Below are 14431 nucleotides of genomic sequence, written 5' to 3'. Positions count from 1 at the left end.
GAGAGAGATAGCGAACCCTGAGCCCCGCGGAGCAGGTGTCCGAAAAGCGCGACGGCTGCACGTACCTCTTCTCCAAGCTCTGCACCAGTCCTTTCACCCGCGGACACTCGGGGCTACACGGAAGGACCCCCGAGCACATTCAGCAGTGACGTCAGTCTGAGTCTGTTTAGTTCTGGTTTAGTCCTGGTTTAGTCCTGGTTTTAGTCCTGGTTTAGTCTGGTTTAGTCTGGTTTTAGTCCTGGTTTAGTCCTGGTTAGTCCTGGTTTAGTCCTGGTTTAGTCCTGGTTTAGTCCTGGTTTAGTCCTGGTTTAGTCCTGGTTTAGTTCTGGTTTAGTCCCGGTTTAGTCCTTTTTTAGTCTTTTTTAGTCCTGGATTAGACCTGGTTTAGACCTGGTTTATCCTGGTTTAGTCCTGGTTTAGTCCTGGTTTAGTCCTGGTTAGTCCTGGGTTAGTCCTGGGTTAGTCCTGGTTAGTCCTGGTTTAGTCCTGGTTTAGACCTGGTTTAGACCTGGTTTAGAGTCCTGGTTTAGTCCTGGTTTAGACCTGGTTCTCAGTCCCGGTCGGGTTTAGTCCTGGGTTAGTCCTGTTTTAATCCTGTTTTAGTCCTGGTTCCTGGTTCAGTCCGGTTTAGTCCTGGGTTAGTCCTGGTTTAGTCCTGGGTTAGTCCTGGGTTAGTCCTGGGTTAGTCCTGGGTTATGGGTTAGTCCTTGTAGAATTGGTGTCTGACATCGTAAATCACGTGTGCGTTGTTTACGTCGCTGTCTTGACTTTGGTTAAATTATTTTGAAAGGGCATCGGAAGTTTATTTTGACACCGCGTGTTTATTTCCTGTCTTTCCCCTGCTAAAAACCTTGGAGACGCACCGTTGACGCTGCAAAATTAGAACTCCAACCTCTGGAGCAGCGTCAGCGTCAGACTCTGGTTGGACGTGTGTATGACTCTGTCGGTGTGACACTGTCAGACCGGTTAAAATGGAGTTGTAAAGCAGCGCGTCTGCTGCTCGTGTGCTGTGCTGCTGCGATTACGTGCCGTTGCGCTTTGGTGTGAATTGGGGGTTACGCCACGATCTGCCGACGGATCGTGGACGCCCGGGCAAAGGATCAGGATCAACTGTGGTCAGAGCTTTCACCAAGACCCGAATCATCACTGAACTGAACTCCAGGGAACAGGAACCACACTGACTCGGATCATGACAGAGGGATGTGGGTGTGTGGATGCCGGAATCACCCAACTGTTTGAACAATTATGATTTATTGTGAATACGAGAACAATTTAACATCTCAGACAGGATTTTTTTTTTTACATGTTACAACTGAACAAAGTTGAGAGTTACTGTGAACGCGTTAAATAAAGTTTGACTGATTTATCTAACTGTTGTGTTTGGTTTAATGCGCCTTATAGTCCGGTGCAGTTTATATGTGAAAAAAGTTTAAAAATAGACCGTTCAATGACTGCGCATTTTAATCCAGAGCCCCTATAGTGCAGAAAATACGGTATTTTGTCGATCTGGAAGGGTTGATATTTGTAGAAAAAGCAACAAACACAAGCTCAGACTAAAATCTAACTTGAGTAACAGAGCTTCAGACAGAGCAGTGCCTACAGTTAACGTCACACTCCCAGGAAATGTTGACTTCAGCTGTAAAAGTATCAAAAGACTCTGGGTTCCTCTGGTTTAGACCGAGTTTACTCGAGTAAAACTCAGACAGATATTTGTTTTTATTTCATTATTGTGTCTGATGTAAAAGTGTTCGTTTTCCTTGGGCCTGTGGGGTTCTGTTGGGCTCAGGGGTTAAAGGTCACACTGACCTGAGTGTGGCTCCTTCCGTTCGGACCAAGTCTCCGTCTTTTAGATAAGTGTAGCTCTGACTCCCCAGTGATTCTTTTGAGCCGTTGGCACGAGGAAGTTTACTCACTTTAACCTCAGGACCTGGACAAGAAAGAAACGTTATACAGACGAGAGAGAGAGAGAGAGAGAGAGAGAGAGAGAGAGAGAGAGAGAGAGAGAGAGAGAGAGAGAAGGAGAAGGTCAGAGGAGCAGACAGGAAAGGGTGAGAGGGTGAGAGTGTGAGAGGTGAGAGTGTGAGAGTGTGAGAGAGGTGAGAGAGGTGAGAGTGTGAGAGGGTGAGAGTGTGAGAGTGTGAGAGTGTGAGAGGTGAGAGAGGTGAGAGAGGGTGAGAGTGTGAGAGGTGAGAGTGTGAGAGTGTGAGAGAGGTGAGAGAGAGAGGTGAGAGAGGTGAGAGGTGTGAGAGAGAGGTGAGAGGAGATGAGAGTGTGAGAGGGTGAGAGTGTGAGAGTGTGAGAGAGGTGAGAGTGTGATGAGAGAGAGTGAGAGTGTGAGAGTGTGAGAGTGAGAGAGGTGAGAGAGGTGAGAGTGTGAGAGGTGAGAGAGTGTGAGAGTGTGAGAGTGAGAGATGAGAGTGTGAGAGTGAGAGTGAGAGTGTGAGAGTGTGAGAGTGAGAGTGTGAGAGTGTGAGAGAGGTGAGAGAGAGTGTGAGAGTGTGAGAGGGTGAGAGGTGAGAGATGAGAGTGTGAGAGGGTGAGAGTGTGAGAGATGAGAGTGTGAGAGGTGAGAGTGTGAGAGTGTGAGAGTGTGAGAGTGTGAGAGAGGTGAGAGTGTGAGAGAGTGTGAGAGGTGTGAGAGAGAGAGGTGAGAGAGGTGAGAGTGTGAGAGTGTGAGAGTGTGAGAGTGTGAGAGTGTGAGAGGTGAGAGGTGAGAGAGGTGAGAGAGGTGAGAGGGTGAGAGTGTGAGAGAGGTGAGAGAGGTGAGAGAGGTGAGAGTGTGAGAGTGTGAGAGGTGAGAGTGTGAGAGTGTGAGAGTGAGAGAGGTGAGAGAGGTGAGAGGGTGAGAGTGTGTGAGAGGTGAGAGAGGTGAGAGTGTGAGAGTGTGAGAGTGTGAGAGAGTGAGAGAGAGTGTGAGAGTGAGAGGTGAGAGAGTGTGAGTGTGAGAGTGTGAGAGAGGTGAGAGGTGAGAGGTGAGAGGTGAGAGTGTGAGAGAGTGAGAGAGGTGAGAGTGTGAGAGTGTGAGAGTGAGAGTGTGTGAGAGTGTGAGAGTGTGAGAGGTGAGAGTGTGAGAGTGTGAGAGTGTGAGAGAGGTGAGAGAGGTGAGAGTGTGAGAGTGTGAGAGTGTGAGAGTGTGAGAGAGGTGAGAGTGTGAGAGTGAGAGTGTGAGAGTGTGAGAGGGTGAGAGTGTGAGAGTGTGAGAGGTGAGAGGTGAGAGAGTGTGAGAGTGTGAGAGTGTGAGAGAGTGAGAGTGTGAGAGTGTGAGATGAGAGTGTGAGAGTGTGAGAGGTGAGAGTGTGAGAGTGTGAGAGGTGAGAGTGTGAGAGTGTGAGAGTGTGAGAGTGAGGTGAGAGTGTGAGAGTGTGAGAGGTGTGAGAGTGTGAGAGTGTGAGAGTGTGAGAGTGTGAGAGTGTGAGAGAGGTTAGAGTGAGAGTGAGTGAGAGTGTGAGAGTGTGAGAGTGTGAGAGTGAGATGAGAGTGAGAGTGTGAGAGTGTGTGAGAGGTGAGAGTGTGAGAGTGAGAGTGTGAGATGAGAGTGTGAGAGTGTGAGAGTGTGAGAGTGTGAGAGTGAGAGTGAGAGTGTGAGAGTGTGAGAGTGTGAGAGTGTGAGAGGTGTGAGAGTGTGAGAGTGTGTGAGAGTGAGAGTGAGAGTGAGAGTGTGAGAGTGTGAGAGTGTGAGAGTGTGAGAGTGAGAGTGAGAGTGTGAGAGTGTGAGAGTGTGAGAGTGTGAGAGTGTGAGAGTGTGAGAGTGTGAGAGTGTGAGAGTGTGAGAGGTGAGAGTGTGAGAGTGTGAGAGGTGAGAGGTGAGAGTGTGAGAGTGTGAGAGGTGAGAGTGTGAGAGTGTGAGAGTGTGAGAGGTGAGAGGGTGAGAGTGTGAGAGGTGAGAGTGTGAGAGTGTGAGAGTGAGAGTGAGAGTGTGAGAGGTGAGAGTGTGAGAGTGTGAGAGGTGAGAGTGTGAGAGAGTGAGAGAGAGTGTGAGAGTGTGAGAGTGTGAGAGTGTGAGAGGTGAGAGTGTGAGAGTGTGAGAGGGTGTGAGAGGGTGAGACCTGTGATGTCTCGGCTGATGTCCTGCACTCCTCCCGTGTGGTCGTGGTGCCAGTGGGTGACGATGATCTCCTGGATGCTGCTGCTGAACTGGACCAGAGCTTGTCTCAGGTTGGAGATGTACTCAGGGACAGAAGGCTCCCCCGTGTCTATGAGCACACGCCTGGACAACACACACGCGCACGCACACACACACACACACACACACACACACACCAGGAGTCAAACATACAACCTCCAACTGAGAGGAGACAGGAGAACACTGTGCCCGCTGTCCCTCACCTGTCTCCAGTAAATCTCAACAAGATTTTATTAACACAAAAGAAATTTTTAAGAAATATGAATTATTCACACTAGGGATGGGCATGATTAGTTGATTAATCTATAATTGATCATTAAGAATTTCATCGATTACGTTAATTTTAATCGACAAACTGAATGTATGTTTTGTGTGTCGTGACCAAACAGGTGTGTACATGTGTCTCTGCATCAGAAGGAGCGAGACACAAACAGTGGGTCAGTCTGTAACGAACCGAAGCACAAATGTGGATTTAACCAGGATTTGGACAAGAAATTCCACACTTTCCGTTGCGTTGGGACAAGTGTGAGTCCATGTGCACAGTGGATAAAGCAGCACATATGTTTCTGTGTCCAGTGGGAAAAAGTTTTTCCAGGTGAGAGTCGCTCAATGTGGATGACGAGGCCCCGCCCCCCTCCCCCCGTACGCTGTCCTGGTTTTGACAAACACAAATCTGGTCACACTGACCTGTATTCACCTGAGTCATGTCTTTTAATCCAACACAAGTTGAACCACATCAGCGACACAAGAGCTGGAGTTTTATCTTCACTTGTGCAGAACTTCCACAAATGAAAGAAAACTCAACATCACAGAGACCGACCCTCTGGAATCATTCAGCAAAGACTCTCAAATCAATTTCCTCACTGGACGATTAAAACAAACATTGATTTGTAATGATATTTAATATTTGGACTATTGAGAGTCCACGTGTCTGTTCATGACTGTTGTGATTAAATCAAGTTTAGGAAATGTTCACTTTTTACTGTTCAAAATGTTGTTTTTAATATATGTGCAAATAAAATCTATCTGTCTGTCTTCACCTGTCCACTGTAGTGTCCCTCACCTGTCTCCCTCACCTGTCTCCTGTAGTGTCCCTCACCTGTCTCCCACAGTGTCCCTCACCTGTCTCCTGTAGTGTCCCTCACCTGTCTCCCGTAGTGTCCCTCACCTGTCCACTGTAGTGTCCCTCACCTGTCTCCTGTAGTGTCCCTCACCAGTGTCCCTCACCTGTAGTGTCCCTCACCTGTAGTGTCCCTCACCTGTCTCCTGTCTCCTGTAGTGTCCCTCACCTGTCTCCTGCCTCACCTGTCCCTCACCTGTCCCTGTGTAGTGTCCCTCACCTGTCTCAGTGTCCCCACCTGTCTCCTGTAGTGTCCCTCACCTGTCTCTCGTAGTGTCCCTCACCTGTCTCCTGTAGTGTCCCTCACCTGTCTCCTGTAGTGTCACCTGTCTCGTAGTGTCCCTCACCTGTCAGTGTCCCTCACCTGTAGTGTCCCTCACCTGTCCACTGTAGTGTCCCTCACCTGTCTCCTGTAGTGTCCCTCACCTGTCTCCTGTAGTGTCCCTCACCTGTCTCCTGTAGTGTCCCTCACCTGTCTCCTGTAGTGTCCCTCACCTGTCTGTAGTGTCCCTCACCTGTCTGTAGTGTCCCTCACCTGTCTCCTGTAGTGTCCCTCACCTGTCTCCTGTAGTGTCCCTCACCTGTCTCCGGTCCCCACCAGGTAGGTGTTGGTCCCCTGCAGAGTCATGGGACCCGGGTTACAGCCCAGAACCCGAACCACGCGGGAGGACAACTGCTCGATGCGCGGGATCACGGCGCTCATGGCTCCACCGGACCGGGACAGAGGACACAGGACACCCGGGACAGAGGACTGAAGACCCGAGGACCTTTGGAGGCCGTGGACAGAGGACACCCGGAGACAAACAACAGACCGCGGGGACTAAACTTTGACCAAAACATGCGAGGACAGAACCCGGAAAAGAAGCTCGGCACGTGACCATTGTTTACATCCGCTTTCCAGACCCTACAAAATAAAACACGTCCAGTCTATAGTTTAGAAAATAAAAGAGTATTTAAAGTGTTTGTTTACAGAAAAAAAAGTGACAATTTAACAAAAAAAATTACAAAGGCAACTTTTTAGAGACCAACCAACAAGAAATATGAATTAATTGTTATTTAAAATGTATTATTATATTATAATATTATATATATATTATAAACCTGTGTATATTTGTAATGTGAACGTGTTCTTGTTTGTTTTATTTTTTAGTTCATCTACTGTCAAATGTCAAAAAAAAAAAAAAAATGACATAGATGAAATATTGTAAATTGAAGGAAGAGGATTAAAATAAGCTATGCGTGTTCCTAGTCTTCCTACTATATTTATTTTTATTTTTATTTATTTATTTATTTTATTTTTATTTTTTTTTTTTTGGAACATTGAATGTTTTTAGCAATATTGTTCTCTTTTTTTCGTTTGTTTCTTTCTCTGCTAAATGTGCATGTTCTGAGAGACTGGACACTATTATATGTTGTGCCTTCATACTTTTATTTTATTAATTTTTACACTGAAATAAAAGTAATTCTGACACAGTAGATGCAGATGTGCAGATGCCGCGCGGCGTGTGGTTTTATTACAGTTTACTCCGGATGCCCTGCCTCTTTATGAACAACACAAGTTAATGCAATGATAAACTGTGACCAGCAGAGGGCGACAGTGTTCAGTGTCCAAGTGTCACTATATAAACCCACTGAGGTAATGACTGAAGAAAATACACTACTACTACTACTACTACTACTACTACTACTACTACTACTACTACTACTACTACTACTACTACTACTACTACTACTACTACTGCTACTACTACTACTACTACTACTACTACTACTGTACTACTACTACTACTACTACTACTACTACTACTACTACTACTACTACTACTACTACTACTACTACTACTACTACTACTACTACTACTACTACTACTACTACTACTGCTACTACTACTACTACTACTACTACTACTACTACTACTACTGACTACTACTGCTACTACTACTACTACTACTACTACTACTACTACTACTACTACTACTACTGCTACTACTACTACTACTACTACTACTACTACTACTACTACTACTACTACTACTACTACTACTACTGCTACTACTACTACTACTACTACTACTACTACTACTACTACTACTACTACTACTACTACTACTGCTACTACTACTACTACTACTACTACTACTACTACTACTACTACTACTACTGCTACTACTACTACTACTGCTACTACTACTACTACTACTACTACTACTACTACTGCTACTACTACTACTACTACTACTACTACTACTACTACTACTTCTACTACTACAGCCTTCAGACACACTTTTCTCTCTCTTTCATTTTCTCTTTCTTTCTTCCACTCCAACTTTCTCTCGACTTCTATTTTTCTGTTATCTTCCTCTCTCCCTCTTCATCTGTCTCTCTCTCCTCCTCTCCTCTCCTCTTACTCTCTCTCCTCCTCTCCTCTCCTCTTACTCTCTCTCTCCTCCTCTCCTCTCCTCTTACTCTCTCTTCTCCTCCTCTCCTCTCTCTCTCTTCTCTCTCTCTCCTCCTCTCCTCTCCTCTTTACTCTCTCTCTCTCTCCTCTCCTCTCCTCTTACTCTCTCTCTCCTCCTCTCCTCTCCTCTTACTCTCTCTCTCTCTCTCTCCTCTCCTCTCCTCTCTCTCTCTCTCTCTCCTCTCCTCTCCTCTCCTCCTCTTACTCTCTCTCTCCTCCTCTCCTCTCTCCTCTCCTCTTACTCTCTCTCTCCTCCTCTCCTCTCCTCTCCTCTTACTCTCTCTCTCCTCCTCTCCTCTCCCCCTCCTTCTCCTCTCCTCTCCTCTCTCTCTCTCTGTCTCTGTGTGTTGTGTCTCTTGTGTAATCACACACAGAGTTGAGTCTAATCTCCACCAACTCTAATTCAATATAAATGTAAATGAACAGAGAGAGAGAGAAGAGAGAGAGAGAGAAGAGAGAGAGAGAGAGAGAGAGAGAGAGAGAGAGAGAGAGAGAGGGGAGGAGGGGAGAGAAAGAGAGAGAGGAAGAAAAAGAGAGAGAAGAGGGAGAGAGATAGAGAGAGGGAGAGAGAAAGAGGATAGAAGGAGAGAAGAAGAGAGAGAGAAGAGAGAGAAGAGAGAGAGAGAAGAGAGAGAGGAGAGAAGAGAGAGAGACAGAGAGAGAGAGAGAGAAGAGAGAGAGAGAGATAGAAGGAGAGAGAGAGAGGGAGAGAGAGAGAGAGAGAGAGAGAGAGGAGAGGGTGATACAAACAGAGATGAGAAGGAGAGAGAGAAGATGGAGAGAGTTGGAGGTGTGGAGCTCACACTCGTCTGCTGTAGTGTCTGGAGGAACAGAAGTACTGTGTCCTAACAAAGTAAAAGTATTGTGTTAGTGCAGTACATGTTGTGTGTACTTTTACTTCATATACAAAGTAAAAGTATTGTGTTAGTGCAGTACATGTTGTGTGTACTTTTACTTCATATACAAAGTAAAAGTATTGTGTTAGTGCAGTACATGTTGTGTGTACTTTTACTTCATATACAAAGTAAAAGTATTGTGTTAGTGCAGTACATGTTGTGTGTACTTTTACTTCATATACAAAGTAAAAGTATTGTGTTAGTGCAGTACATGTTGTGTGTACTTTTACTTCATATACAAAGTAAAAGTATTGTGTTAGTGCAGTACATGTTGTGTGTACTTTTACTTCATAGATCCAGGAGCAGGTTTGTGACACACAGAAAAGTCGAGTCTTCAAGGAGACTGTGTAAGACCTTTACTTTTGGTTTAGTCCTGGTTCAGTCCTGGTTCAGTCCTGGTTTAGTCCTGGTTTGGTCCTGGTTTGGTCCTGGTTTAGTCCTGGTTTAGTCCTGGTTTAGACCTGGTTTAATCCTGGTTCAGTTCTGGTTTAGTCCTGGTTTAGTCCTGGTTCAGTTCTGGTTTAGTCCTGGTTTAGTTCTGGTTTAGTCCTGGTTCAATTCTGGTTTAGACCTGGTTTAGTCCTGGTTTAGACCTGGTTTAGTCCTGGTTTAGTCCTGCTTTAGTCCTGCTTTAGACCTGGTTTAGTCCTGGTTTAGTCCTGGTTTAGTTCTGGTTCAGTTCTGGTTTAGACCTGGTTTAGTCCTGGTTCAGTTCTGGTTTAGTCCTGGTTTAGTCCTGTTTGTGGTTTCCTGGTTTTAGTCCTGGTTTAGTCCTGGTTTAGTCCTGGGTTTAGTCCTGGTGGTTCAGTTCTGGTTTAGTCCTGGTTTAGTTCTGGTTTAAGTCCTGGTAGTCCTGGTTTTCCTGGTTTAGTCCTGTTTAGTTTAGTCCTGGTTTAGTCCTGGTTTAGTCCTGGTTTTTCTGGTTTAGTCCTGGTTTAGTCCTGGTTCAGTTCTGGTTTAGACCTGGTTTAGTCCTGGTTTAGTCCTGGTTTAGTTCTGGTTTAGTCCTGGTTCCCTGGTTTAGTCCTGGTTTAGTCCTGGTTTAGTCCTGGTTCAGTCCTGGTTTAGTTTTAGTTTGAGACTTTTACAAAATGATTCAAACACAACTTTTTACAAACGTCTTTTCAAAACTGGAGCCGAGAGAAAAAACAAAACAAAACAAAACAAAAAAAACATTTGAGAATCTTTTAGTGATTTTTCTGAATTAAAGTTGAGTTTGAGTTTCACTCGTTCGTCACATGATCAGTTTGTCCTCATCACTGTCCTCAGGTCAAACACTCCTCTTTCTCTCTCTCTCTCTCTCCTCGCACTCGTCTTTTTCTCTCTCTCTCTTCTCGTTTCTCTCTCTCTCTCCCTTTATTTCTACCGCTTCTCCCCTCCTCTGTTCTTTGTCTTTCTTTCCTTTCTCCGTGCTCCTCTTTCTCTCTCTCTCTTTCAGTTCCACACCTCTTCTTCTTTCTCTTTCTTTCTCTCCTCTCTCCCTCTTTTCTCCTCCTCTCTCTTTCTATCTTTTTCCTTCTCCATCCTCTCTTCTTCTCTCTCTTTTTTCTCCTTCCCTCCTCTCTCCTCTTCTCTCCTCTCTCATCTCCTCTTCCTTCCCTTCTTTTTCTCCCTCTTCCTCCTTCTCTCTCTCTCCATCCTCTCTCTCTCTCTCTAACTTCCACACCTCCTCTCTCTCTCTCTCTCTTTCCCTCTCCTCTCTCCCTTTATTTCTTCCTCTCTTCTCCCTCTGTTCTGTCTTTCTTTCCTTTCGTCAGGCCTCTCTTTCTCTCTCTCAGTTCCACACCTCTTTTTCTTTCTCTCCTCCCCCCCTCTTTTCTCCTCCTCTCTCTCATCTCCTTTTTCTTCCTCCATCCCTCTCTCTTTTTCTCTCTCTCCTTCTCTCCTCCTTTCTTTCTCTCTCCCTCCTTCTCTCCTTTCTCTCTCTCCCTCCTTCTCTCCTTTCTCTCTCCTCTCTCCCTTTATTTCTTTCTCTCCTCCCCTTCTCCCTCTGTTCTATCTTTCTTTCATTTCTCCATTCTCTTTCTCTGTTCCACATCTCTTTTTCTTTCTCTTTCTTTCTCTACTCCCTCCTTCTTTTCTCCTCTCTCTCTTGTCTCCTTTTTCTTCCCCCATCTCTCTCTCTTTTTCTCTCCCTCCCTCCTTCTCTCCTCCTTTCTCTCCCTCCTCCTCTCTTTCTCTGTTCCACATCTGTTTTTCTTTCTCTGTTTCTTTACTCTCTCCCTCTTTTCTCCTCCTCTCTCTCATTTCCTTTTCCCCTCCCTCTCTCTCTCTTTTTTTTCTCTCTCTCCGTCCGTGAAGCTTCACCTGTCGCTTGGCAACACTCACAGCTCGGCGACATCTGCCCGGCAACAGCCTCCGCCATCGTCCAATCAGAGCGCAGACACTCGTCTTTATTAGAACTTTCGGGATTTTTTCGGTTTAAAATCACAAAAACTGTTTGAATAAAATGTAGAATTATTAAAACCCGTCGCCCTGAGGAGGAAACTCATTTGTGCCGCTCGTATCGTCGATCTCGTTCTTTCGGTCGTGACCAGAGGTGACGGAGGAACGAAGACGGACGGTAAATCGAGAGCTTCTTCTTCACGACAACGCTCCGTCCTCCCGTCGCTCGAGGAAAAGACCCAGAGATATTTCTACTGCTCCTCCACTTGAGTCAGAGATGAGCCGAGGGTGAGGAGCTCGGAGTAGAGCCGCTGCTTCTCCACGTCCAGAGGAGCCGTGTCTCTGGACTGGCCTGGGAACGACTCGGGGTCCACCTGAAAGGAGCTGGAGGAAGTGTCCGGGCTGAAGGAAGTCGACCCGACCCCGGATAAACAAAAGAAAACGGATGGATGGATTATTTAAACATTTTAAAGGAGCGGTGTTCGGCTTCTTACTGTTTAAAAAAAAAAAAAAAAAAGTTACTACAATCAGAGTAGGGATGTAACAAAACTGAAATATCGTGATATCGTATCGTCAAAAGTCTCACAATTATACCGTGCGCTGTCAAAAAAGATCAAATCACTAGTAGCTTTTGTAAAATTCATGGTTTAACAGCAGCGACGGCTTTTAAACACAGAGAACTACATTTCCCATGATTCATTTCAGCGCAGACAACATGAAGAAATGTGTTTTTTACTTGAATTCTTCAGATTATGACGGAAATAATTCACACCAAAACCTCGTCAAGGTGTTTTAAAAGCCAAAAAAAGCGTCTCGATCTACAATTACATCTGCAAAATATCGCAATAAATATCGTACCGTGAGATTCATATCGTGATAATATCGTGTCGAGATTAAAGCTCCAGGGCTTTAATCTGCACACAGAGACTCAGCAGCAGAGTTTGTGTTTTTATTTTCAGTTTTTGTTCCCTCCCTGAGCTGCACAGGCTGCACTAGCACTGACTCAGGACTGGTGCAGGTGCCGGGGTTTAGGTCCGTTCAGGTCAGAGAGAGACTTTTCAGGTTTAAACCAACTGAATCTGTGGATCATTCGTTCATTTGTTTAAATAAAATTAAATCAAAAATAAGAAAAAACTAAACCAAATTAACTGAACGATTTTCTTCATTATTTGTCTCCAAAACCAAAATGAAAAGATAATGATTCGTTTCCTGTTTAAACCGGACTTAAAAAACCGGACTTAACCAGGACTAAACCAGGACTAAACCAGGACTAAACCAGGACTAAACTAAACCAAGGACTAAACTAAACCAAGGGAACTAAACCAGGACTAAACAGGACACCAGGACTAAACCAGGACTAAACCAGGACTAAACCAGGACTAAACCAGGACTAAACCAGGACTAAACCAAGGACTGAACCAGGACTAAACCAGGACTAAACCAGGACTAAACCAGGACTAAACCAGGACTAAACCAAGGACTGAACCAGGACTAAACCAGGACTAGGACTAAACCAGGACTAAACCAGGACTAAACCAGGATAAACAGGACTAAACCAGGACTAAACCAACCTAAACCAGGACTAAACCAGGACTAAACCAGGACTAAACCAGACTAAACCAGGACTAAACCAGGAAACCAGACTAAACCAGGTCCACCCACTCAGGTGATCAGGACTGAGACTGGGACCAGACCAGGACCAGAGACCAGAACTGAGTACCAGGACGTTTTAAGAGTCCCAGTTTAGTCCTAGTTTAGTCCTGGTTTAGTCAGTCCTGGTTTAGTGGTTTAGTTTAGTCCTGGTTTTCCTGGTTCAGTCCTGGTTTCCTGGTTAGTCCTGGTTTAGTCCTGGTTGTCCTAGTTTAGTCCTGGTTTAGTCCTGGTTTTCAGTCCTGGTTAGTCCTGGTTTTAGTCCTGGTTTAGTCCTGGGTTTAGTTCTGGTTTAGTCCTCCTGGTTTAGACCTGGTTTAGTCCTGGTTTAGTCCTTCTGGTTTAGTCCTGGTTTAGTTCTGGTTTAGTCCTGGTTTACTGGTTTAGTCCTGGTTTAGACCTGGTTTAGTTTACCTGGTTTAGTCCTGGTTTAGTCCTGGTTTAGTCCTGGTTTAGTCCTAGTTTAGTCCTGGTTTAGTCCATTGTCCATTTTTTCCATTTTTCAAAACTAAAAAATGAAAAAACAACAAATTATCTGTTTTTTTTTTTTCTCTCATTTTGGTTTTGGAGAAATTGTTGTTTTTTCGTTTTCTTATTTTTAGTTTTATTTTGAAAAACTAATAAGCAAATGAAACACAGATTAAAGTGGATTTCATCTTTGGAACTGGCAACGCAAATGAGCGAGTCATGTGACGCTCGTTCTGCTTTCTGATTGGATCATTTGTGAGTTTCTGAAATTTAAAATCTGAATCTCACGTTCAGCTCCTTTGTTGTAAAATGTGAAGTGAGTTTCTGTAAAAACACGATAAAATAAAACAATAAAACCAAAGCGAGTCACAGGATTCTGCTTCAACAATAGATTTATTCTGTTTTACACCAAGAAACAAAAATATCTTTCGTGATATTTACAGACGGATCCTGACCGGAGTTTCACACGACGGCTAAAGGGACGAGCATTTCTACAGGATCGATTTAAAACCAAATAAAAACACAAACACAAAACACAAAACACAAACACAAACACATGCTCAAAAATCCACACGCAAAAACTGAAGAAACGACACTTCAGAGTCTGAGTCTGGGACTGAAAACAACTTCAAACTAAAAAACTTTTGTCCTGACACAGAATTCAGATTTTATTTAAGACAATTCTCCATTCGCGTTTTTACAGAATCTGTGTGTCGTTCGTTCATTTGTTTTTCAAAATAAAACCAAAAATAATAATAAAAAAAAAAACCAACAACAACAATTTTCTTCATTATTTGTCTCCAAAACAAACAAACAAACAACAACAAAAAAACAGATAATGATTCATTTTTTCAATTTTTGATTTTGTGTTTAAATGAAAAATGGAAAAAATGGATAATGGACTAAACCAGGACTAAACCAGGACTAAACCAGGACTAAACCAGGACTGAAACAGGACTTAACTGTTTTCAGTCCTGATCTGGTCCCAGTCTAAGTCCTGGTTTCAGTCCCGGTCTGGTCCCGGACTTGGTTCAGTCCTGGTTCATTCCCGTTTTAGTACTGGTTTAGTCCTGGTTCAGTCCTGGTTTAGTCCTGGTTTAGTCCTGGTTTAGACCTGGTTAGTCCTGGTTTTCCTGGTTTAGTCCTGGTTTACCTGGTTTCCTGGTTTTACCTGGTTTAGTCCTGGTTTAGTCCTGGTTTAGTCCTGGTTTAATCCTGGTTTAGACCTGGTTTAGTCCTGGTTTAGTTTAGTGGTTAGTCCTGGTTAGTCCTGGTTTTAGTCCTGGTTTAGTCCTGGTTTAGACCTGGTTTAGTCCTGGTTTAGTTTAAT

General features: G+C 44.4%; 1 protein-coding gene across 1 annotated transcript in view; it reads right to left on the bottom strand.

Moving 5' to 3' along the window:
- lactb2 (lactamase, beta 2) overlaps positions 1-6110 on the bottom strand; it is a 29012-nt gene extending 22902 nt beyond the window's left edge. The window contains exons 1-3 of the mRNA XM_055152007.1: positions 5825-6110; positions 4047-4207; positions 1801-1927 (exon numbers count right to left, since the gene is read on the bottom strand). Of these exons, the coding sequence (XP_055007982.1) occupies positions 1801-1927; positions 4047-4207; positions 5825-5946 (410 nt within the window). The 5' untranslated portion in view covers positions 5947-6110. The remainder of the gene's footprint in view (positions 1-1800; positions 1928-4046; positions 4208-5824) is intronic.
- Positions 6111-14431: the final 8321 nt, after the last annotated feature.

The sequence above is a fragment of the Boleophthalmus pectinirostris genome, unplaced genomic scaffold, assembly GCF_026225935.1.
Source record: "Boleophthalmus pectinirostris isolate CB_2022bp ecotype Guang Dong unplaced genomic scaffold, ASM2622593v1 HiC_scaffold_16, whole genome shotgun sequence".
Classification (NCBI taxonomy): Eukaryota; Metazoa; Chordata; class Actinopteri; order Gobiiformes; family Gobiidae; genus Boleophthalmus; species Boleophthalmus pectinirostris.
Note: the sequence above shows the minus strand (reverse complement) of the source record. Positions and strands in the feature narration are given on the sequence as shown.